We start from the raw sequence: 23,316 nt of genomic DNA on the forward strand, positions 1-23,316 counted from the left end.
TGAAAGTCTTAAACATTCAAGCACAAACTCCAAGACAGACAGACTGACAGCCAGACAGACACAGATAGACACAGAAATGGAGATGTTAAGCGTCTGGCTCCGAGTGAACAACTTCAGCCAATCACAGATCATTATTTCACAGGCAGAGGAAGTGCAGCGTCTGGTTACAGGAAGTCTTCTTGACTCATTCAGTTTCTCTAAACCTCTAATCTCTTTTCAAGCTGTTTCTCTCATTGTCAAACATTTCTTACAGTAACAACTCTACAGATCTCAAGATCTTCTTCTGTTTCATATTTTACTGCTTAAAAACTCAAATCCAGTGAAGAACCCTCATGATGTGACTGTCATCTGTAGTAAACAATACTAATGATATTAATATGCAGCTTTGTGTTCATCGATCACATTGTGTCCTCGTCTTGAAGATGTTAACACTACAAACACAACAGCTGGAGTCACAGGTGCACATCATCAAAAGATTCAATCATTAACACAGAGGATTGTGTCCACACCACGTCTTAACAATGTTTACACATGTTTCATTTGTTTCTCTTTGTGGAAGTGACACACGCATGTCCACACACACACACACACACACGCACAATTTTGCTTCTGGACTCAACTGGAACACAAAACTGTTACTTGTACACAAATTGAACAGATTGTTTAAAATCAAACACTGACATTTATTATTCACAATATGAACACAACAAACACAAACACAAATCTTATCAGACACACAACATTCACAGTAATCAAACTTTTCATCTTCCCTTTAAATAAGTTGATAAATGTTTGTATTCTGCTGTGTGAACTGTGGTTGTGTTGTGTTTATTTTCTGCTGACAGACCTGCTGCTACTGCAGACGACTCACAACTGACACAAGCTGCTCTTACACACAGTGTTTATATACTAAAAACACAACACACAGACACTGGAGCCATCATCATCATCATCACTGCCAGGGTCCCCAGGCTCCTGAGGGTCCGGGGTCACAGCGAGGGTCATCAGGGGGAAACGTGATTGGCTCCGCCTCTTTCTGATAATGCTGCAGACGTCTGAGCAGGAAGTTGACAATCTCTGGGTGCTGATGAGAAATCTCCACGCGTTCCTCTGGATCCTTCTCAACATCAAACAGCATGACGTCCTTCAGCGGCTCCGAGACCTCAGAGATCTGACGGCCACCAGGGGGCGCAAACCACAACGGACATCCTGAACAACAGCACATACAGGTGTACAGATACGGCAACTTCAGTGATGATACACAACAACTACTCGTTTCATCTGCTTCTTTAAGACTACAAGATGAAATAAATGATGTTCAGAGTGTAAAGATGTTTGTCATTAAAATGATCAAACAATGACAGAGACTTTACCGGGATAACCCGTTAGAAGTTTCCAGTTCTTGTATCGAATGGCAGCATGAACAGACACGTTAAATCCCGAGCGCTCCCCGTGAGCCATCGGTCGAACCGCTGACGATCGCAGAGACTCCATCAGAAAATCCTCCGACTCCTCACGACCTGGACCTGCGGACGGTGAGATGATGACTGAGGGCTGCATCATCATCATCATCATCATCATCATCATCATCATCAGGATTTCATCTCACACTTACAGGCAGCGATGTCTTCATACAGCGGGTCAATGTTGTGTAACAGTTCTACTCGAGGAGATGCTTCACCACGACTAAACAAACATAACACACACAAACACACTTAATGTGTAACATTTCTGCAGTTCCTTACACTAGTTAAACATTAGGTAAAGAGTAAGACTAGTACTGAAGCATTCACCTGATCGTGTCCCACACATCAAACCCATCCAGAGGTTTGGTGCCGTTAGTCGACGCCCCAGCCAGACCTGCGAGAGTAGGCAGCCAATCAGAGATATGAATGAGCTCTCGATTGACGCTTCCTGGCCTCTCTACCAGTGGTCCGGTCACGAAAGCCACGCCTCTGACTCCGCCCTCCCAGAGTGACCACTTCCTTCCACGCAGCGGCCAGTTATTTCCTCCTGAGAGGGTCTGACCACCATTATCTGACCAACAGAAACAAAACAGCGCCACCTTATGGACTCATCTCATGATTGTCACTTTCGAGTTAAACAACACTCTCATGTTGTTACAAACCTGTATTCATGTCTTTGTTTTGATGAACGTAATCAAACTGATCGTGGGGAAAAAGAACACTACTGTATGATTATGAAGATTGCTCAAAATATCTTCCTTATTGTTCATCAGTAAAAAGACATTTTGATTTTTGGGTGAACTATCCCTTTAATTAAAGCAGGCTTCTCAACCTTTTTCATTTCAGGGCCTCATAACAATATTTTAAGCTCTTTCACGCTCTCAATTTCTACCAAATGAAATATAATAGAGCTTGACATGACTAGACGATGTCAATTTGTTGCAAAAATAACCGAACAATAAGAAACATTTGAATTCTTTGGTTGTTTTAGTTTATTATGGGGTTTTAGCTTAAGCCAGGACTAGGCCTTAGTTCAATTAGAAAATATAACTAATAAACATGTCATACTAAAAACATTACTTCCCTGTCTGGGAAACCACCCCTATAACTCTTGTTTTGAAAAACTTGACGTCATCTTGAGGCCCCTTTGAAATCTGTTGAGGTCCCCCTGTGTCCCCTGGTTGAGAAACACTGCTTTAAAGGAAAAGTTCACCCAAAAATGAACATTCTGGCATGATTTCTTCATCATCATGTTGGTTTAAATCTGTATGAGTTTCTTTATTCTGTTAAACATAAAGTTTCTTTTGATAAATGATGGTAAGCACAGTTGATGGTACCCATTGACTTCCATAGTAGGAAAAACAAATACTATGGAAGTCAATATGTACCATCAACTGTTTTTCTGTTCAACAGAATAAAGAAACTCATACAGAAGTTTTATTTTTTGGGTGAATTGTCTTGAACTGTCTTCATCTTTATTAAAGGCAAAGTAAGAAACAAAGATTCCTTTAAAAACAACTAAATGAAGAGAAATGTCTCAGAATGTTTTTAAAAACATCATTTCGTCCAGTATGAGTTTAGGGTTGTTGTACCTGTTGAGAATATGAACACAGTGTTGTTCCACAGTCCTGTATCCTGAAGAGCTTTGCTCACATTGCCCACAGCTTCATCCATCGCTGACACCATTCCTGCATATTTACGGCGATTATCGTTCTTGATGAAACTGTATGGGGTGACGTAGCGCTCGGGAACCTGCAAGGGAGCATGAACCGCCTGCAGCGCCAGGTACAGAAAGAGAGGCTGCAAAACAACAACAATATAAACCACTGAAGAAAGACCCAAACATCTCCAACACACATCAGAGGTCAACACGGCGGTTAAATAAAGCAAAACACATTGTCAGTGAACCTTTGATTATTTGATCTTGACAATAATACACCTGCTCATCTATTCAAACTGGTTCATTATGGTTTTCCCAAATGTTTTTTTCCTTCAAAAATCAATACATTGTAAAAGGGCATAATAGGACAGATTTACACACAAAACGATAAATCTGTGTCAATAAAGAGATGAAGGAATGATTGAATGAAATGAGTTTAGGAATGACAAACACTGTGTCTCAATTCGTTCCCTAGCTCCTGAGGTGGTGAATCAGTATATGGTGTACGCAGGTTCGGGGATTGGTAAAGACTCACTTGACATTGGGACACTGTTCACTTATTAACCTGTGATGTGACTGCTTAAACATCAACCAGCAAAACCTAAATCTCTCCGACTTCATTTTTAAAACCGTGAGAAAACGCTGTCATTATTGTCTTACATATACGTCCATACAATTTGAGAAATATAATTACATTTTAAATATATTTTTTTTACAATTTTAAATAAATATTGTCATTTTAAATATTAAGTACATTGTGGTACCTTCCTGTCTAGCGATGTGTGTTTATATTAACACAAACGTTTGTCTTAATAAAATTCACGAAATGTGACAGAACTTTTATTGAGTTGGCTCACGTGATTTTTGGTTGGTGAGCTTCCGAAAAGGTCACGTGATTTTTTGTAAGGGAAAATAGGGCCCATCAATGCTCACAGGTTTTTCCATTGCACTGTGGGAATTTTTTGGGAATAAACGTTCCAGTGCACTGTAAGGATTTTGCGATTGGGACAACCCTTAAAATGTCAGATTCCCTGATCAGTGCCCTGACTAATGAACAAGAGAGATGATTGAGACGCAGAGAGACTCAAACTCAAAACCAACACATGACAGATGAATGTGATCAGACACTGTGTGGTAATATATTACTAGCTGAGTTTCCATCACACTGATTTTATGCACATTTTGAAGTATCGCATGAGAAATGAGTGATAAAAACGCCACATTTTCAATAAAAATTCTTAATTTGCAAAAAAGTTTTTGCACTTGCTTGAGGTGGTTTTTGGTTTGTTTGTTAAAGAGTAAATGTGAATAATGGGAAATGAAAACACATTTGCTGAATAAATTCTGACGTAGTGAACATTAACTCCATGTGACTGATGGTCCAGCTGATGTTATCTTTATCATTTATGGGGTTTGATGTCATCGTAATGCCCTTCCTGTTAGTGCCTGCATCAAAAACTCTGCATTTCTTTTTCTGTGCACAGCATTCAGTTTGACAATTACAAGCTGCACTGCTAGTTAATTAATAACTTGCCCAATCATAACTAAATGCAGTCCTGTCTCTCATTTTTCTAAGCGTGCCTTGTTTTATTAACTATTAGTTACTAGATTACCGTTATTCGCTCGAACAACTTGATGGAAACGTACCTAACGCCACTGTGTGTGTGTATGAAATAATGTGTTTGTGTACATTCTCAGGTTTGTGTTGTTTAATGATGTCCGTGGCTCTTTGTGTAAAGAGTTCAGTTGAATAGAGTCCCGTGTAACGTGTGGCCACATCTTCACCGTCCCGCAGGTCCAGAGCGCAGCGAGTGATGTTCAGAGGTGAGATAAAACTACATCTGTGATGGGTGTTATAATCTTCTGAACCCGTCAGGTAACCTACACAAAACACAAACAACAACAAACATCGAGTGGAGTCGCTTTAGTAACATTAAACACAACTTTGATCTACAGTATGATTGATCATGTGTTGAATCTGATTTACATACCAAAAAATGACTGAAATCCTCTGTGTGTTGGCAGACAGTCTCTCATGAACATGCCCAGGTGCCATTTTCCCACCATGTGTGTGTTATAACCGCTGTCCCGCAGGATCTGTGGCAGAAATCTCTCATCCAGAGGAACACAGTACGGCTGACATGGCCAGATGATCTGATGCTGGAGACCAGTATGAATCTAACACACATAACACATACAGTTACACACACAGAGCTACTGAAGGTGCTGCTCTGAGAAACAGCCAATCAGAGCAGAGCTCAACATTATTATTCATGACCCTTTCAAATAAGTTAATAATAGATCATTTCATTCTAAAGGGAAATCCGAGGGTTGTAAATGGACATGTAAAACTGACTCTGGATCATTGTTTGCACTTAATAAAGTCACAAACCTTCTATGTAGATATCAGAGAACAACATAACAGATTATTAAAATGCATTCTTTGGCACTTTTAATCCAAAATTAGGCATTAGTTAAATTAGGACATTTACATAGTTTTTACAAATACCTTAAATAAAAAAAAACAATAATGGTGTGCATCTTGAGACAAAATATGTTTGTAAATATATATGTATATGATATGTTAAAGGGGACATTTCATAAGACATTTTTAAGATGTCAAATAAATCTTTGGTGTCCCAAGAGTACATATGTGAAGTTTCAGCTCAAAATACAACACATATCATTTATAATAAGAAGTTAAAATTCACACGTTGTAAGTGCTGGTTTTGTGTGTGTCCTTTAAAATGCAAATGAGCTGATCTCTGCACTAAATGACAGTGTCGGGGTTGGATAGTGCAGATTAAGGGGCGATATTATATTACTAAGAGCCCCTTCTGACATCACAAGGGGAGCCACATTTTAATGACCTATAATTCACATGCTTGCAGAAAATGGTTTGCCAAAACTAAGTTACTGGGTTGATCTTTTTACATTTTCTAGGTTGATGGAAGCACTGGGGACCCAATTATAGTCAAGACTTTCATGATATGTCCCCTTAAAGTTACATCAGTGCAAGATGTTTTTAAATGAAGTCAGCTCAAACCTGCACTAGTATTAAACTCCTATGTGTGGTAAAAGTGTTTGATGTTGTATTTATGTGAAGTGAAGTGCAGTACCTGATACCTGCCGGTCATCAGCTGATTTCTGGACGGGGTACACAGCGGCTGAACATAGTAGCGCTCCAACCGAACCCCCTGATCTGATAAACGGTCCAGATGAGGAGTTCTGATCTCAGATCCGTGATATCCAACATCATTCCAGCCGAAATCATCGGCCAAAATAAAGACGATATTCGGCTGTTTGCCATTAACATGAGCGAGAATAAAGATTATGATGATGAGAGAAACTTCCCTCACGTTCATCTCGAAAAACTTCCGTTTACTAAAACACGGAAACGCTAAACAATAAAGTCACGAGACATAGTAATCACCGAGTGACTGATTAAAACCTAACTAACTAACCAACACAACTAACTACTCAAAACGAAAGACAACCCTCCCGCTGCACGGTACAGAGTAGACTCTATTCTAGTATGTCGAAGCTTATCGATTGTGAATATTCAAAATGACACGGTGACGTTGCTCAGTAACTGTCCAATGGCGACTGTTTGTCTTATAAATATAAAAATAATCACATGACGCCTTTTCCCGCTGCGTCCATTCACGGCGTGTAATTAATATTCATAAGCCAAGTACCTTGGCGTGTTCGACTTTATAGCGACAGTGAATGACATCAAAATACCGCGAGATCGGTTGGAGAAACCATACGGAACAGTCTGCTCTTGCAGCGCTCTCGCGGTACTTTGATGTCGCCCTGCGCAGCGTGAAGTCGAACACAGCTTTTGGATTCTTTCAGTTCATGTGTGGCCTGAAGCTTTATGAGATTAAACTAACACGTGATTTAAGCAGCCAAAAAGAGTTTGTTTATTCAGATGGAGCACATACAGTACAAAGATACAGAAACCCATTTAGGTGATCATATATTGGAATCATTCGTTTTGTAAAGATTGTTTTCGTCTCTTCTCTGGCTTTAAGACTCGCATGTTACTTTTAAGATTGCACGTGTGGTCACAAAACCAAAACTGTCATATACTTACAGATCTTACAGAGATCTACACATGACTGTGGAAATAACACGCACGCGCACAACAAAGACACAGAGTTTGTGTTCCTACATGAGAGCATGATGAGAGTTTCATACATAAACATGTTTGTTCTGGGTTTGCTTCAGGCTGTGCAGAGTTTATAAAGACATTTACAGGGTGATCAACAATAAGAATCTTGATTTTTTGAATGAAAATGAAATTAGTCTTCAAAATTAAAGATAATCCAGTGATTAAGTGTAAGCTTTAGTAGTATCTTAGACCTTCTTGATCTTCTTCTGTAGTCGTGTTCTGGTGGGTTCGGTGAGAACCAGTGGTTCTTGACTCACTGTGGCCGGGTACTTTTTACCCACAAGTTCCACTTCTACCATCTGTCCAACGTTAACCAGGTCCACCGGTAAATAACCAAACGCCAGACTCTGCTGTGTGCTGTAGCTGTATGATCCTGATGTTGTATTTCCAACAACCTCAATGGAGAAGAAGAAGAAGAAACATCTCTTTAGAGCCGAGCAATCATTATTAGTGTTGTTAAAGCTTTAAATATATGATTGATTATAATGATTAATGTAAATGAATCTTTAGATGATGAAGTAAAAGGGTCCTGATCTCTTGTGTGTTTGTGTAATAACAGAAATGTTCTGGTGTAATTCTGCTGTAGTCTCGTAATGATCCTGTGAAACATCCTGAATGAAGAAAGAGTTTTCCTGCATCTCTTGCGATTTCTACTTCTTTAAATCACACATTGAGTTGTCAGTGCTGAATGTGATGATGAAATACTTTGCCGTTATGCCAGATGGTCTCGTTGCCTTCAGGGTCGATGTTGTCTGTGTGTAGTGTGAGGAACGCCAGTCTGCGCTTTAGACCCTCAGCTTTGATCTTCAGCAGCGCCTCTTTCCCAATGAAATCTGCAGGCTGATACACACACACACACACATACATCATTGTGATTATGAATCAGATCTTGTATTTTAATTGTGTGTCCTGTGATGAGATCACGTGGAGAGGAAACTTTAATTCGGTTTTGTTTCTCAGATGTTTCTCTTATGATAAAGATCAAAGTAATCTCATACATCTCATCTACAGTTTCAGAAAAGATCTCAACATTGTCAGCGCTCAATTTCAAAATGATCTTATCATAGTCTCCTAAGATCAGATGATCTGAGCTCAGCCCGTTCACATGATCTCTACTCTCACCCTTCATGTCAGCAGTTAACTTATTCATATCTATTTTAATGTGAGGTATAAAAGAGTAACATCTGTTCCTCTATCTGTGTGTGTGTGTGTGTGTGTGTGTGTGTGTGTGTGTGATGATCACCTTATTGAGTTTGATGAAATAATCCAAACCAGCTTCTAGAGGATTTGTGTCACAGTTCATCTGACAAAAGAAAATATCATCATTTACACATTGATACGGTCTCTGTGTGTGTTTGTTATGTGTTACGTGTTTATTTGTGTATGTATGTGTGTGTGTGTGTGTGTGTGTGTGTGTGTGTGTGTGTGTTTGTGTGTAATACCTCAGCACCCCAGGCTCTAAACCCTTTCTCCAACCTCAGAGAGCTCATAGCATACGTGCCAAAGTTATCGATCCCCTTCTCCTGTCCGGCCTCCATGAGCGCTTGATACAACACTGCCATCTTACTCATGTCCATGTACAACTCCCAACCCAACTCCCCTACAACACAAACACACACACACACACACTGTATACACTTTCATGTTTACTGAGAGTTGAACATCACGAATTGTGAGCGCCTCCTCCCCTGTGTAGGAGATCCGGATGGCCCGGACCGGAATGCCGGCCAGCTGAATGGATTTACATTGCAGGAATTTGAACGCTGTATCACTCATGTCTTCATCTGTCAGTTTCTGCAGAACCTCGCGAGAGTTGGGCCCGGCAATGCCCAGAACACCCATATCATCGGTCACATTAGACACGCTGACATGATAAGAGCCATCAGACACCTCCTGCTCAATCCATCTATCAGACAGACAGAATAACATCAGTCAACACTGACATCAGACATCAACACAACACACTGCACTGCTTTAACTGAAGTCTTCTGAGCGTTGACTATGAGGAGGACATTGCTATGTGGTTGCTTACAGACCCAAGCAGTGTTGACACTTACTAAGAGTCATAGTAACAGTGATTAACTAAAGGTAAATACACACTTTCATCCAGAAGAGGGCGCTGAGTGTGTGTGTAGTGTGGGGAGAACACACAGTATTGTGTTGCTTTCTGATTGGATGAGATGAAGAGGTAGAAACCAAACACACACACACACACACACACACACACACACACACACAGCGACCCTCCAGATATTCTTGTGTCAAACATCACTGATGTGTGTGCAGTAACACATCGCAGGTCATGCAGCTCTGATCCTGAGCCTGTGATGAGCAGAAACTCTCCAGGTGCATGCTGGGTAACTGTGACCTCAGCATAGACACGCCCTCGCGGGGTCAACATGTGACTTATGTTAGTCTGACCCACCTGAGAATGAAAAATGAACAACATCAGAGACATCAAACTTCATAAGACACCAGCATAAACCAAACACACAGCATCAGACAGCTCACGGCAGTGTCAAGTTTACTCTGAATTAATCACAGCTCTATGGACATCATTTCATGTTCCATTAATACATTCAGTCTTGTCTTTACTATGATTTTACCACAGCTGACCATCATTTTATTATGCCTAACAACAGCTTGATAAAACATGGTCACGCTGCGTTTACCCTTCAAAAATTGTGCAAAGTAAAATTGGGATTTGAAAATTCGGCCATTGGCAACACGCCATTTACGCAAAAACTCCCTTAAACACCAGGGTAGGGTTGCACCAGTCGTTCGTAAGTTCTTAATTAAACTGGGACGTAAAGTCCAAACTAGAGGCTTAGTAACTACTAGCTAGTTTATAACTAACTCTTAAGGCAGAACGTAGCTAGTAGGTCGTAAGCTCTCCGTAAAGTAATGCTTTGTCGCATAGAATGATGTCTATTTTTCTTAACCCAATCACAAGCCTTATAATGGGTAAACAGGAAATAGTCTGAACAGTACGTAATTTCAAACTCATTCTTGACTCGCCTAAACTGAAAGTTAAAAAAGACGTTAAAGCAAATGTTATCGAACTCAAAACATTACACTTTTAATTGAAAATCTCTATCCCACACATGGAGGAGGAAATAAACAGGAAGAAATTTTAAATCTTATTTTAATTGATGGATACACAGAAAATTAATCAGTTCTTGAAAACTTGTTGACGAACTTGCGGCTCTTCATCATTTATACGAGCTCATCGATGTAATATAATCTGTCTGACATCTTATTCCAATCGTTATTTATGGACAGAGGCTTCCGTAAATATTTAGTTACAACGTATTGTTACGTTTAAACTAAGTTTAATGGTGCAACGCAAAAACATTTAGTAGTGCGTAAGTTGTAACTTTGCCCATTTACGTCGTAACTAAGCTACGTTGTAACTTACGCACAGCTGGTGCAACCGGCCCCAGAAGCTTTTACACTCACATAAGGTGATTTATATCGCAAAACTGCAATGGAAACACATTAAATTACAGATCACCTGACGGGCATCAACATCACACAATCAGATGTAAAATTGCACACTATACCCTCCCATAAACACATCACTGCTACACAAATCTGTCAAGAAAGCCACAGAGTGATAAAGATCAGTTCATCAGTTTCTGACCTTCGGCAGGCTGTTGGCCAACAGTCGATCAAGCAGCTTGTGTGAATCTTCTCCTTTCACTATGAATTTCCCAAAAGGTGAAAGGTCAATCACACCCACTTTCTCCATCACCAGTTTACACTCACGCCCGACGGGTCCAAACCAGTTAGTCCTTCTGAAACTGGGTCTGCAGAGAGATGAAGTCAAATGAGAGGATTGAATCTGGTGAATAAATTACTAATGTAGGGTTACTGAAGTCAATAGATCAGAGTTATGTGATTGTCTCTCATGTTTATCTCACTTGTATCCAGTGTCATCTCCTGGTTTGTAGAAGTAATGTGGCTGCTCCCAGCCTGAATGGAAACCCATTGAGCATTGATCCTTTAATATCTCATATACACCACTGACTCGGTTTGTCGGGCGGCCTGCAAAACGCTCCTCTTTAGGGTAACCCACTGAAAGAGAGAGAGATTATGTCAACCTATTATCACAAACAAAATCACTGCAACATCTCATACAAACCCTATCTCTGTCTGTCTGTCTGTCTGTCTTTGTGTGTCTGTGTGTCAGACAGTTTTGTAGACTCACCAACATTGTTGAACCCATAAGACTCTCTGGCTTTGGCACACAGGTACGGTACAGTGGTCCAGTGACCGTAGCGGTTAGGGTCACACTCTATGAGGTCATAAGGTGGCTCTCCGCTCATGATCCAATCACTGAGAAACTTGCCCACCCCTCCAGAGTGAATGATACCATACCTGTCAATCAAACCTCCAACATCTGACCTCTCCTCATAATGCAAAACAACCGCTTTCATATTCAAAATGATTATTCTTTCTTATGTTAAAAGAACTTCCTGCATGATAAACTAAATAAACCAATATATGTGTTTGTTGAAGAAGCGCATCGGTTTACCCAAAGCCGACAGCGGTCCAGTAGTTACGAGCACCCTGGTGCGGTCCGATCATGGGCAGCAGGTCAGGAGTGTATGTGATCGGTCCAGATACAATATTGATGATGTCAGCATTCTTCAGAACCGGCACCATCTCCATGGCCATTTCCACATGATCCATGATCCGGTCCAGATCAGACTCGAACAGTTCTTTACCAAAACCTTTATAAGAAAAATGTGCGTTAAAACACCTTTGACATCAAGAACGTAGGAAGTGTTTCTCTAGACCAGGGTTGGGCGTTCCTGGTCCTGCACGAACATATGGTTAGTTGCCATCTGTCTGTGATTCACATCTATCATGCGTTTACCCGGAGGAACCCCGTCTGTAATCCACGAGTCCTGAAGAACCATCTTCTCCTCCTTCTCGTAGGGTCCGAACAGAAGGCCGTCACGTTCCTGACGCAGATAATACGAGCCCTCCAGGTCTCTGATGACGGGAAGTTCACTCTTCAGGGCCTTGACTTCAGGAATGGTTGCCGTGACGACATACTGGTGATGGATTGGGACAGTGGGATGCTGGAAACCGATCATTTGACCCAGTTCACGTGCCCAGAAACCTAAAAATACAACAGAGAGGGAAAACAGGTTGTTATTCAGATGACACATTTAAGGTGATCTGGAGACTTGATGAGTTTTTAACTTGGTGTCAATGTTGATGTTTTTCTTGAAGAGAATCCATTCCACATCAGCTGATTCTTGACGTACAGTAAGCAGTTAAAACTATAAACTTAATCATGTGGATCATTCATTTGAATGCAGAAATATCTTAAATATTTTGGTTTATGCTGAGGATCTTGGAGATTGTAGGTTTTGATGTATTGGCCCAGACTGAGACATTGTTGAGACACACATGACACAAAACATTGAATAAAAGTGAGACTCAAGCACTTCATACTTCATCACTGTCTAGAAGAAAACACCTGAGATATTAAAGAGATCTCATCTGTGCTTTATCTTTTATACAGTATGAGGCTGTTTATTCCTGGTATTAAGATGCATTTTGGTCGATCGGATCACAAGACGACGAAGAGACACCATCACGTTTACACCTGGTGTTATAATCCGTCTCTTTTGTCCACTTTTAACCACTTTTGTCCTGATCACTTTTAAGGTAATGGTCTGTATGCTTCTGTTTAAACGTGAACAGGGTTTAAATTGACATGAACGCAGTCCGTTGCTTGTGTTGTTAGTTAACATGCTGCACAGGTTTTGTACATGTATATTTAAGATCTTATTCTGATATTTCATAACAATTAATGAAATAAGCTAGCGCAACTTTCACACGCTCACAAAATGAAATAAAAATAAAAGAGGCGGAGAGAAGCTCCTTTGGTTTTATCAATGAAAGCCGAAAGATCTGTACACTGTGTGTTTGCACTAGAAGTCATGGCTCATAGAAAAACATTGTGCTACATACATCATCACATCAGATCAATAGACAGAGAGTAACCGCCGGTCTTATGTGGCTGTTTGAACTTATTCAACTACAAGCACGTAATACTAATATCATAATACACACACACACACACACACACACAGACAGACACAGACAGACACACACACACACACACACACACACACACAGACACACACACACACACACAGACGCAGTAGTTTAATCTTCTCAGATTTTGTGTCCGTCAGCTCAAATTCTCTTGTACTAATTATAAACCCAGGAGTAAAGTAACACATAAAAACACACAACAACACAAACACACAATCACACACACACACACACACACAAAGAAATGTCCTCATTTCTTTGAGGTCTCATCTGTTATTTACACTATTTGAATAGTTTATATATTATATGCATTTATTAATCTATGAAAGTCTTAAACATTTAAGCACAAACTACATAAAGTGAAATCCAATAAACAATAAACAGACAGAGAGAGAGAGAGAGAGAGAGAGAGAGAGAGACAGAGAGACAGACAGACAGACAGATAGATGTTAAGCATCTTGGTCTGAGTGCAAAACTTTATCCAATCACAGATCTCTCTGTCAGATCATCATTACTTCATTAAATAAAACTGTGTTGAATGTGAGTGAGTTACTGAGTTTATGTGCACATTAATCCTGTGATGAAGCAGAGAGGCGTCTGACACATGACCTCTGATCATTGGCTAAAAACTAAATTGTTGGCGAATGCTGATTGGCTGATTATGTAAGAGACAAAAAATTCAAAAGACACTCACAGATTTCAATCTTTGACATGATCTTACTCAGTCAATATTAAAGATATCATGATTATATTTTCAAACAGTGCTCTTTACATTACGTGAGATGATTTTATGTAGAATCACTAAAAATGACTTTAGCTGGTTTAAGCTCAGACTGAGTTATATACAATATACTGGGCAGAAACTGTACCCATCAGCCATTGGCTTGTACACGTTTGTGAAACCTCTCTCTATAATCTGAAACATTGGACTGTTGAAAGGTTAAAGGTGAACGTGTCGCTGTAGCAGCAGAGGCTCTGTGGTGTTTTTTTGGGTTTGTTATTGATTCTGGGAAATGTTTGAGATCAGTGTTAACCTTCAAACCCTGTGTGACTGCACAGTGTGTCTCAATGTCTTATCACTGCTGGTTAAACTCCAATTAACAAACAAACTACAACACCAAAACCACATAAACCATCTGTCTGATATACAAACACAATCTACCCGAGTTCACTTTAAAAAGTCCATCATACATAAAACAACCGCTGACAATATAATCTGGGCGTGGTCTGACCTGTCGCGTTGACGATGCGATTGGCTCGTATGGTCCCGTGCGGTGTCTGGACGTCCCATTTGCCATCAGGGGTTGGCGTGAGAGCCGTGACGGGGGCGGGTTGATAGATCTGAGCGCCGTACATACGGGCACCTGCTGCTAGAGCCATTGTTAGAGAATATGGATCAATGTGCCCATCACCAGGGTTATAAAGACCAGCCAACACCTAAAACACACACACACACACACAAGATGAAGATGAGATCCTCAGCATCAGTGAGGTTCAAAACACATCAGGTCTGTTTGTGTGATTTATATGAGAAAACACAAAGAGCTGGTCAAGTTCCTTCGAAGTCCATCTGAATGAAATGAAGATTAACTGAAGAGATGCTTTCTATAAGAAACACACATTAGTGAACATCACACAAGATGATGAGATCTTAAACTCGTGCCTTATCCATGCTGAGAAGAGGAAAGAGCTCCTGGATCTTCTCAGGGCCGATGAGAAACTGTGGTGTTGGATGCCAATGAGTTCTGCTCATCTGATATTTCAGCTCATCGACTCGGACCGGAGTGGATGCCAATCTGATGCTGCCCGGCTGATGAAACCCAACAGCCTACAACACAAACATGCACAATTCACCTACAGTACACCTCCATAAATCTGAGAAACAAATCAGACAAATTAGTACAGGGTTCAGAGTTAGTACAGAGTTAACTTCAAATTCAAGCACCTTTCAAGGACTTTCCAGGTGCAATACCCTCAAATTCAAGGACTAAATGTGGTGACACATTTCAAGTGAGATCAAGGTTACATCGTGTTATCTTTTAAGATACATTGTTACAGTTCCCTTTCGAGGGAATTCGCGCTGCATCACTGCGGTGATGCTTTGGGGACGCCTCCAGGGGTAAGTGCGTCTAAATGTGTATATCAAATTCAACCAATGGTGAGGCTTAATGACAAAGACAGGGTGACGCGGAACCCAGGAAGTATCTCACTATCTGAAAGACGGCGTTACAGGGACGCAGGAAGTATGGCAAGGGAGACGCAGCGTCTCGTTCCCTTCTCAGGGAACAACAGTTACATACGTAACCCGGGACGTTTTCATGTGTCAAACACAACTATGCAAAAAAGCATTTTGATATGAATCAACATTCGCATACAGAAGATATAAACATTTAAAGCCAACAGTTTAGCATGTGTTCTTAAAACGTCTAGACTTGTTATGATATTATCCTACACTACACAGGGAATAATATGGATTTTTTTCCAGAAACTTCTTGCATAAAATAGATTCAAGTACTTTCAATGACCTGTACTGTATCTATGTATGTATATTTTCAAAAACTTCCCAGGGCCATGAATTTTTTCTCCTAGATTCACAAACTTTCAATGATTTCAAGGAAATGTGTTAACCCTGTAATATATATATAAACTACTGTTCACAAGTTCATTTAATAGTTTTTCCAGATTTATTCCAGGTCAAGATATATTTTGTGTATACAGTGTTTGAATTGAGGGGGGCTGGGGTGGTCCCAGACCTCCTATTAGCATTGAGGGACCCCCTCTTAAACACAAAAATATATATTAGGGGGCTCCCCTGGTTTTAATTAAAATTAATATACTACATCAATTTAAAATTCTCCTGCCACAAAACCATAAATAAATGTTCATTATTTGTCCCAATTTCACAATAAATAAAAAGATTTCTATCTGAAATAAATGTAAACCATCAAGTGTGCCTCATGCTGTTTTCTGGAGGAATTGACAGATTGTTAAATTTAGGATCAGGAGCTTTTAAAAATTGTTAAACTATTTTTTTCACACTAATTTGAGGGGTAAAATGGTTAGCGGTTTCTGTTAAGGGTAATTTGGGGTTTCTTAGATTAAAATGTTGATGCAGGATCACATCTTACCGGTACTTTGTGAAATCGCGGCGACCCTTTAATGACATGACGGGGGCTTGGCCAGGGGTGGGGCCTAGATAGGGGACCCCCATAATCTTTGACATAATTCGAACACCGAGTGTATGTTCACTTGATCAATATGTGTGATTGTGATGTCATGAATAATTGTCTCACCTGTCCAGTCTCCTCCTCCAGCCGCTCGAAGAGTTTAATACTGTAATAATGGATCTTCTTCAGATTAATTCCTGGATGATAATATGTGGTGAGTCCCGCCTACAGATGACATCATCATTATCCACATGGTGACACGTTCAGTAGGAAAGATGACATCACAGGTTTACATTTTTTAGCCTTATGAACTTCAAATTACCGCATGCCATGTGGATCCGGCGGTCAGTTCAGACTTCTCCAGCAGAACCACATCCTTCTGTCCGGCTTTGGCCAGATGATACGCCAGACTGACCCCAACACATCCTCCTCCAATGATCACAGTCTCTGCTGACTCCTTTAACCGTTTCCCCAAAACAGCAGAACCTCCATCCCTGACAACACAACACATCATAACACAACACAACATAACACAACACATCACATCATAACATCACACAACACAACACATACAAAATCATATCAGAACCAAACTATTCAGATGATTGACATGCAGTGTGATGACCAAAACACGTCATCATCATGAAAAAACATAGGTTTATATTTAAAGCATCATATTTTCTTCATATTGTCAACAGTATTTTTATTATCACAGATCTCTTGTGTCGTGTTGCTCTCTCACCTGTCATCTGTGGTGAAGCTCCGCGCAGATTTTCTCAAAGATCTTCTGCTGTGAAACTTAAAAGCGTTTAACACGCGCGACATTCTGCGTACAGATTCACTTCACCTCACTGTCAGTTCTGCGTGCACCCGCCGCGCGCGACACAAACACGACACTGAGAGACATATAGACAGTACAGTACTGAAGAGTGTCGCGACGCAGCTCAAGAGTGTTGACGCGACGCTCGCATGGCCAGAAGTGTATTGACAGCACATTCCTCATCTACACCCATGCTGCATAAATATCACTGACAAACACGTGACTGAATATCTGCTCTGAAACACATTTATACTCTCATTATTTTATTATATTCATGAAAAAACATTCTAGTATGAAAAAAATATATAAAGACAACTTTAATGGAGGATTGCACATTAAAACATTTGTAAAAGTGAAGGCATGCGAGTTTGATTGATTGTGTGTGTGTGTGTGTGTGTGTGTGTGTGTGTGTTTTGGACTTCTGATCTGTGATATCTGTGAATGTTGTGACCTCTTTTCTAAACAGTCTGAGAGAATCAACAAACGAAGATTGCATCACTCCTGAAGTCTGTGTGTGTTTGTATGAATGTTTCTGGAACAGTTAAATGTGTCAAGGCAGCACAAATATATTATCAGTTCATTACAAACAGCTGATATAACAAACAGCAATGAGAATCAGACACAGATCAGACTCAGATGTCTAGACGCATGAACACGAACATTATTATACTAGCAGATCTCTTACATTAATATCATCATGATTTGTGTAGAGTAAAATCTGATCAATGTAATACTGATATTATTATTGATCAAAACACTGATGATGAAATTGATATTTTGAATGATTTTGTTATCGGACGGACGGATTGGGACACACGCACGCGGGCGCGCGCACACACCCCTCTGGTGTTGTCCTTTAAAAGCTCAGAGCTCATGTTCATCATCTCACTCAACTCTCTCGAAGATCTCACGCGGTCTCTGAATCTACAGCAGGAACATCATGGCACCAACCGGAACGCAGAGAGTGAGTTACAGATTTACTTTAGTAATGTAAAGCTCGGTGTACATGACTCTCTTAAACACTGTTAAAGTTACCAGAGTAAATGTCTATAGTAAAGCGTCAAATAAACTAACCCAGAGTGCGTTTGACGCGCGTGAGAAATCATTTTCAGCGTGCACAGAGAAATTCAGAGTTAATTTAATTTACCTCAGCTGTGTCTGACGTCATACAGCGCGCTCGCGCATGTGGGCGAGCGCTGTTTTATAGAAGATAGCTGCCAATATCAATTAATTAAATGACAAAAATAAAAATGTATACTATAAAAAAAAATGTGTGTGTTATTTTCTTCTGTGTTGTAGGGTATTCTGGAGCGTCTGAGCGCAGGTGAGGTGGTGATTGGTGACGGAGGTTTTGTCTTTGCTCTGGAGAAGAGAGGATATGTCAAAGCTGGACCCTGGACACCTGAGGCTGCTGCTGAGAATCCAGAGGCTGGTGAGACACACACTAAACATGATGATAATCTTATCATGTAATACTCAATGACAAACAATCGGTTTCTGACATAATCACTCAATTTAAATACAAATTTAACATAATGATAATTATTCGACATCTTCTATAGATTGTATTTGGGTATTTTAATAAGAAAAGTAAAGTGTATCAGACAAGAGTTTGAATCCTCTTGCCAAAAATATGTTTTAAATATATGCTAAATGTATTTTTAAATTTGAAAATATATCTTTATACGAGGGTTAAAACGAAATATTTCAAAATGTATTTTGATAGCAAGCAAATACAATTCTAATTTTACAACCCATGACAAGAAATGTATTCTTGGCCAAAATATTGTATTCACCATATATTTAAAATCTAATTTTATATAGCATATTGAAGTTGAAACTGTTACAACCCTGTAAACTAACATTTTTGAAAAGATTAAAATTAAATAAAGTTTTTTTCCAATGTGACGTGAATATATTTATACTTGCTTTAAAATATATTCATGTTGAAAAAATATTTAAAAATATACAAAAACTGGCATTTATACAAAGTTTACTGGTGAAAATTAAATTATTTTTTCATTCCAATATATATTTCATCATATTATTGCAGTATTGGTCATGCAGATCTAAGTGTGATTTTTATTTGGTTCTCTCTCTCTCTCTGTGCGACAGCTGCATAGGGAATTCTTGCGATCTGGGTCAAATGTCATGCAGACGTTCACTTTCTATGCCAGCGATGACAAACTGGAGAACAGAGGCAACAAACTGACTTTCACTGTAAGCTGCACACAGATTCTCATCGACACATGAAGACGTTTGTCTACTTCACATTACAGATATAACATTCATCTTCTAGTTGCCTTTAATCTTAGAGCTGAAATGTTGCCAAACTCTGACCTGAGATCAGGGTGCAGAGAGCACAGCACAGACATCGGAGATAACAGTAATGGTTGCTTACCATTCAAACAAAATTGTGATTGACAGGGCCAGCAGATCAACGAGGCCGCTTGTGATCTGGCCAGAGAAGTAGCCAATGAGGGCGATGCGCTGGTGGCGGGCGGAGTCTCTCAGACGCCTTCATACTTGAGCTGCAAGAGTGAAAATGAAGTGAAAAACATCTTCAAAAAACAGCTGGACGTCTTCATCAAGAAAAATGTGGATTTCCTGATCGCTGAGGTGAGATCCCAAAATCAGATTTTTCACCTAGAGTTTCAAAAGAGATCTTAAAACTTTCTTATATGCAGCTCAAATTTGCTGAGATGTCAAAGTTTGCAGTCAGACATCAATAAAATTTGATTGATTGGCAGTATTTTGAGCACGTGGAGGAAGCTGAATGGGCCGTGCAGGTACTGAAGGCAACAGGAAAGCCTGTAGCAGCCACTCTGTGTATTGGACCTGATGGAGACATGCATGGCGTGACACCTGGAGATTGTGCCGTCAGACTCGTCAAAGCTGGTGAGTCTAACACACAGATAGTTATTAAGCTATTGTTTTAGGAACCGTTAACTACTTGGCCATGTTAAAGCAGTAATTTAATGTCAGATTTAAGAGAACGGCTTTATATGATGAGAGATGTTGTGGAGGGTAAATTTGACCTTTGACATCCAGGTGCTGATATTGTTGGAGTCAACTGTCACTTTGATCCTCTGACCTGTGTGAAGACTGTGGCTATGATGAAGGCCGCTGTGGAGAAAGCTGGACTGAAAGCTCATTATATGGTCCAACCACTGGCGTATCACACACCTGACTGCAGCTGCCAGGGATTCATTGATCTGCCCGAGTTCCCCTTCGGTAAACTCACACACACACGGACACACACACGCACTTGTAATTTTTTTAAGAAATTCACAAAATCAACATTTCAACCTCTCATTCTTTGTCATAGACCGCAATAAAATTGAAAGGAGACGTCAGCTGAAGTCTTTTGTTCCTCAGATGTTTCTAGTAAGAAAGAAAAGAGCAAGATCTCAACAAACACTCATAATGCTAAAAAAAAACTTGCAGAAAACTTTGAGAACCACTGCCATACAGAACACTTAAAGGGCTCAAAATACCCCGTCAGATAATTTAAAGTATGTTAAAGTTGACACTTTGTAGGTCTGTGCAAAAATGTGCCGTGTTTGGGTGTGTCCTATAAAATGCTAATGAGCTGATGATAATGCAAACACTGATCACCATAATGCCGGTTTGTTGAAATTGAAACTTTTGCTGTCAATATTCTCTCTCTCTGCCATAAATGTCAGTGTTGTGGTTGGATAGTGCAGATTAAGGGGGGGGGGGGTGATAATTATAAGATCCCCTTCTGACATCACAAGGGGAGCCAAATTTCACTGACCTATTTTTTTTTTTCACATGCTTGCAGAGAATGGTTTACCAAAACTAAGTTACTGGTTTGATCTTTTTCACATTTTCTAGGTTGAGAGTAGCACTGGGGACCCAATTAAAGCACTTAAATATGGAAAAAGTCAGATTTTAACATATTAGCATGAAGCAGATTTAAAGTGTAAACGCACATTGTGTCGTTTGTCAATCAGCTCTGGAGCCAAGGATCCTGACGCGCTGGGACATGCAGCAGTACGCCCGTGAGGCCTATAAGGTCGGCATTCGCTACATCGGAGGCTGCTGTGGCTTTGAACCGTATCACATCCGCGCCGTGGCCGAGGAACTGGCGCCCGAGAGAGGAGTCCTGCCCGATGCCTCTCAGAAACACGGACTGTGGGGCAGCGGATTGGAGATGCACACCAAACCCTGGGTCAGAGCCAGGTAAGACAAACTAACACACAGAAAACACTAACCAGTGACCTGTTAGAGTAAAGTGTTTCCAGAGTTACTCTGTGGTTTTGGATTTGAATCACAGTCAGACATAACTCGTACTGCACAAACGGTGTGCTGTTACTCTCATAGACTGACACTGAAGTCTATCTAGAGACCAAAATACTACAGACTTTTGACCTGGGTAGCAACCATCCACCCTAGCAGATTTATGCAGACGCTTTTAACCGAACAAATTACAGCTATACAAGCTTAACATTTTCATCCGTACATGTATTCCCTGTGAATCCAACCCTGATCTGTGTGTTGCTAGCACCATCCTTTAATCTGGAACATTTTCTTGTATGTAGATGTAACAATCTCTTACGTAGGTCAACAGCAGACTGCAGTAAAATCATTAATGCGTATAAATAATTTATAATGTGATGGTGCTGTCTGTCATCTGCAGAGCCCGCCGCGATTACTGGGAGAAACTCAAACCGGCATCCGGACGCCCGCTGTGCCCATCCATGTCCACTCCTGACGGCTGGGGAGTCACCAAGGGTCACACCGAGCTCATGCAGCAGAAAGAGGCGACCACTAAGGAACAGCTGCGTCCACTGTTTGAGAAAGCTGATGCCAAATAACTGATGGGGTCAAAGGTTGGGCTGTCACCTGACAGATGTGTTACTAACAGGGAACTGAAGAGAGACTGGGATACAAACACAGAAAATATCTGTCATATTCTCTCTCATGTGATACACGTTTACAAACCAAAGCAAAAGTATTGAATATGACGTTTACGTCAGCAGGACCAGAATTTCTTTCTTAAACTGTGAGCTGACAACATTCTGTGTTTGATGTGATTTTAGCTGCGGTTTATGAGATGTTGTGATCCAGTAACTGATGTGTGATGATCAGCAGAACTTCTGCCGTCCACATCTTCAGAACACTCCAGTCTTACCGCGCTATATCAAAGTCTTACTGATGCTCAATAAAATTTGATCCTGATCTCAATCTCTCTCTCTCGTGTTGTTATGTTTCTTTCTATAAATGAATGTTTCAGCTTTCCTTACAGCCTGAGATTGTACTAACCCAGTGGTTCCCAAACTTTTTCAGTGTGCGGCCCCCCTTGTGTACGGTGCATTCCTTCCCGGCCCCCCAAAGAAAATTTGTAACAAAAACTGTTCTAAAACTCAACATTTTAATAAAACAAAATGAAATTATACAAACAAGTAGTGCTTTTGGTTAGTAGACTTATTTTTTTAGGTTTAATTTAATTAAACAGAATTCATGATAAATTAATGTATTTCATAAAATGTCATAAAACTGGGCCCCCCCTGGCACCATCTTGCGGCCCCCCTGGGGGCCCCGGCCCACAGTTTGAAAACCACTGTACTAACCGAACATCAGATGTAAAGTGTTTCTACAGTTATAAGGACATCTTCATTTATGCATTTACTGTATCGTTTATATAACAGTCCAGTTCAGAAATTGCACATCCCTTATAATGTCTTTACTTTTATTAGGAAAATAAATCGTGTTTCAAATAACTTCTTACTAAGAGGAGTGAACATTCACTATTAAAAGCTGCTGTTATTGCGCAGGTCAGTGATGTCCTCTGGTGGACAGATTTATAAGTTCATGGTGTCTTTGGGAAAACAAAACACTGCGCAGTCTGTTGTGACGCACTTCAAGCTGACAGGTGGGAGCGCTGTGATCCACAACAGACCACACAAACAAGTACAACTGGT

The 23,316-nt window shown here is 40.3% G+C and overlaps 3 protein-coding genes across 3 annotated transcripts; 1 reads left to right on the top strand and 2 right to left on the bottom strand.

Moving 5' to 3' along the window:
- Positions 1-847: 847 nt before the first annotated feature.
- On the bottom strand, positions 848-6,760 carry LOC129423063 (arylsulfatase B). The gene is made up of 8 exons (XM_055179181.2): positions 6,246-6,760; positions 5,118-5,304; positions 4,817-5,007; positions 3,059-3,266; positions 1,794-2,037; positions 1,616-1,686; positions 1,374-1,526; positions 848-1,209 (listed from the first exon to the last, which is right to left on the bottom strand). The coding sequence occupies exons 1-8, from the start codon at positions 6,489-6,491 to the stop codon at positions 953-955; spliced, it is 1,557 nt and encodes a 518-aa protein (XP_055035156.2). The 5' UTR covers positions 6,492-6,760; the 3' UTR covers positions 848-952.
- A 268-nt stretch (positions 6,761-7,028) lies between these two features.
- Positions 7,029-17,620, bottom strand: dmgdh (dimethylglycine dehydrogenase). The gene is made up of 16 exons (XM_073871645.1): positions 17,291-17,620; positions 16,871-17,042; positions 16,675-16,773; positions 15,045-15,209; positions 14,614-14,818; positions 12,186-12,434; positions 11,841-12,039; positions 11,514-11,683; positions 11,227-11,380; positions 10,947-11,112; positions 9,595-9,728; positions 8,987-9,206; positions 8,746-8,898; positions 8,547-8,606; positions 8,009-8,143; positions 7,029-7,698 (listed from the first exon to the last, which is right to left on the bottom strand). The coding sequence occupies exons 1-16, from the start codon at positions 17,371-17,373 to the stop codon at positions 7,489-7,491; spliced, it is 2,574 nt and encodes an 857-aa protein (XP_073727746.1). The 5' UTR covers positions 17,374-17,620; the 3' UTR covers positions 7,029-7,488.
- A 552-nt stretch (positions 17,621-18,172) lies between these two features.
- Positions 18,173-22,579, top strand: bhmt (betaine-homocysteine methyltransferase). Its single transcript, XM_073871647.1, has 8 exons — positions 18,173-18,332; positions 18,668-18,797; positions 19,473-19,588; positions 19,796-19,987; positions 20,119-20,266; positions 20,420-20,602; positions 21,346-21,574; positions 22,032-22,579. The coding sequence occupies exons 1-8, from the start codon at positions 18,309-18,311 to the stop codon at positions 22,207-22,209; spliced, it is 1,200 nt and encodes a 399-aa protein (XP_073727748.1). The 5' UTR covers positions 18,173-18,308; the 3' UTR covers positions 22,210-22,579.
- Positions 22,580-23,316: the final 737 nt, after the last annotated feature.

This window comes from Misgurnus anguillicaudatus, chromosome 9 (assembly GCF_027580225.2).
Source record: "Misgurnus anguillicaudatus chromosome 9, ASM2758022v2, whole genome shotgun sequence".
NCBI lineage: Eukaryota > Metazoa > Chordata > Actinopteri > Cypriniformes > Cobitidae > Misgurnus > Misgurnus anguillicaudatus.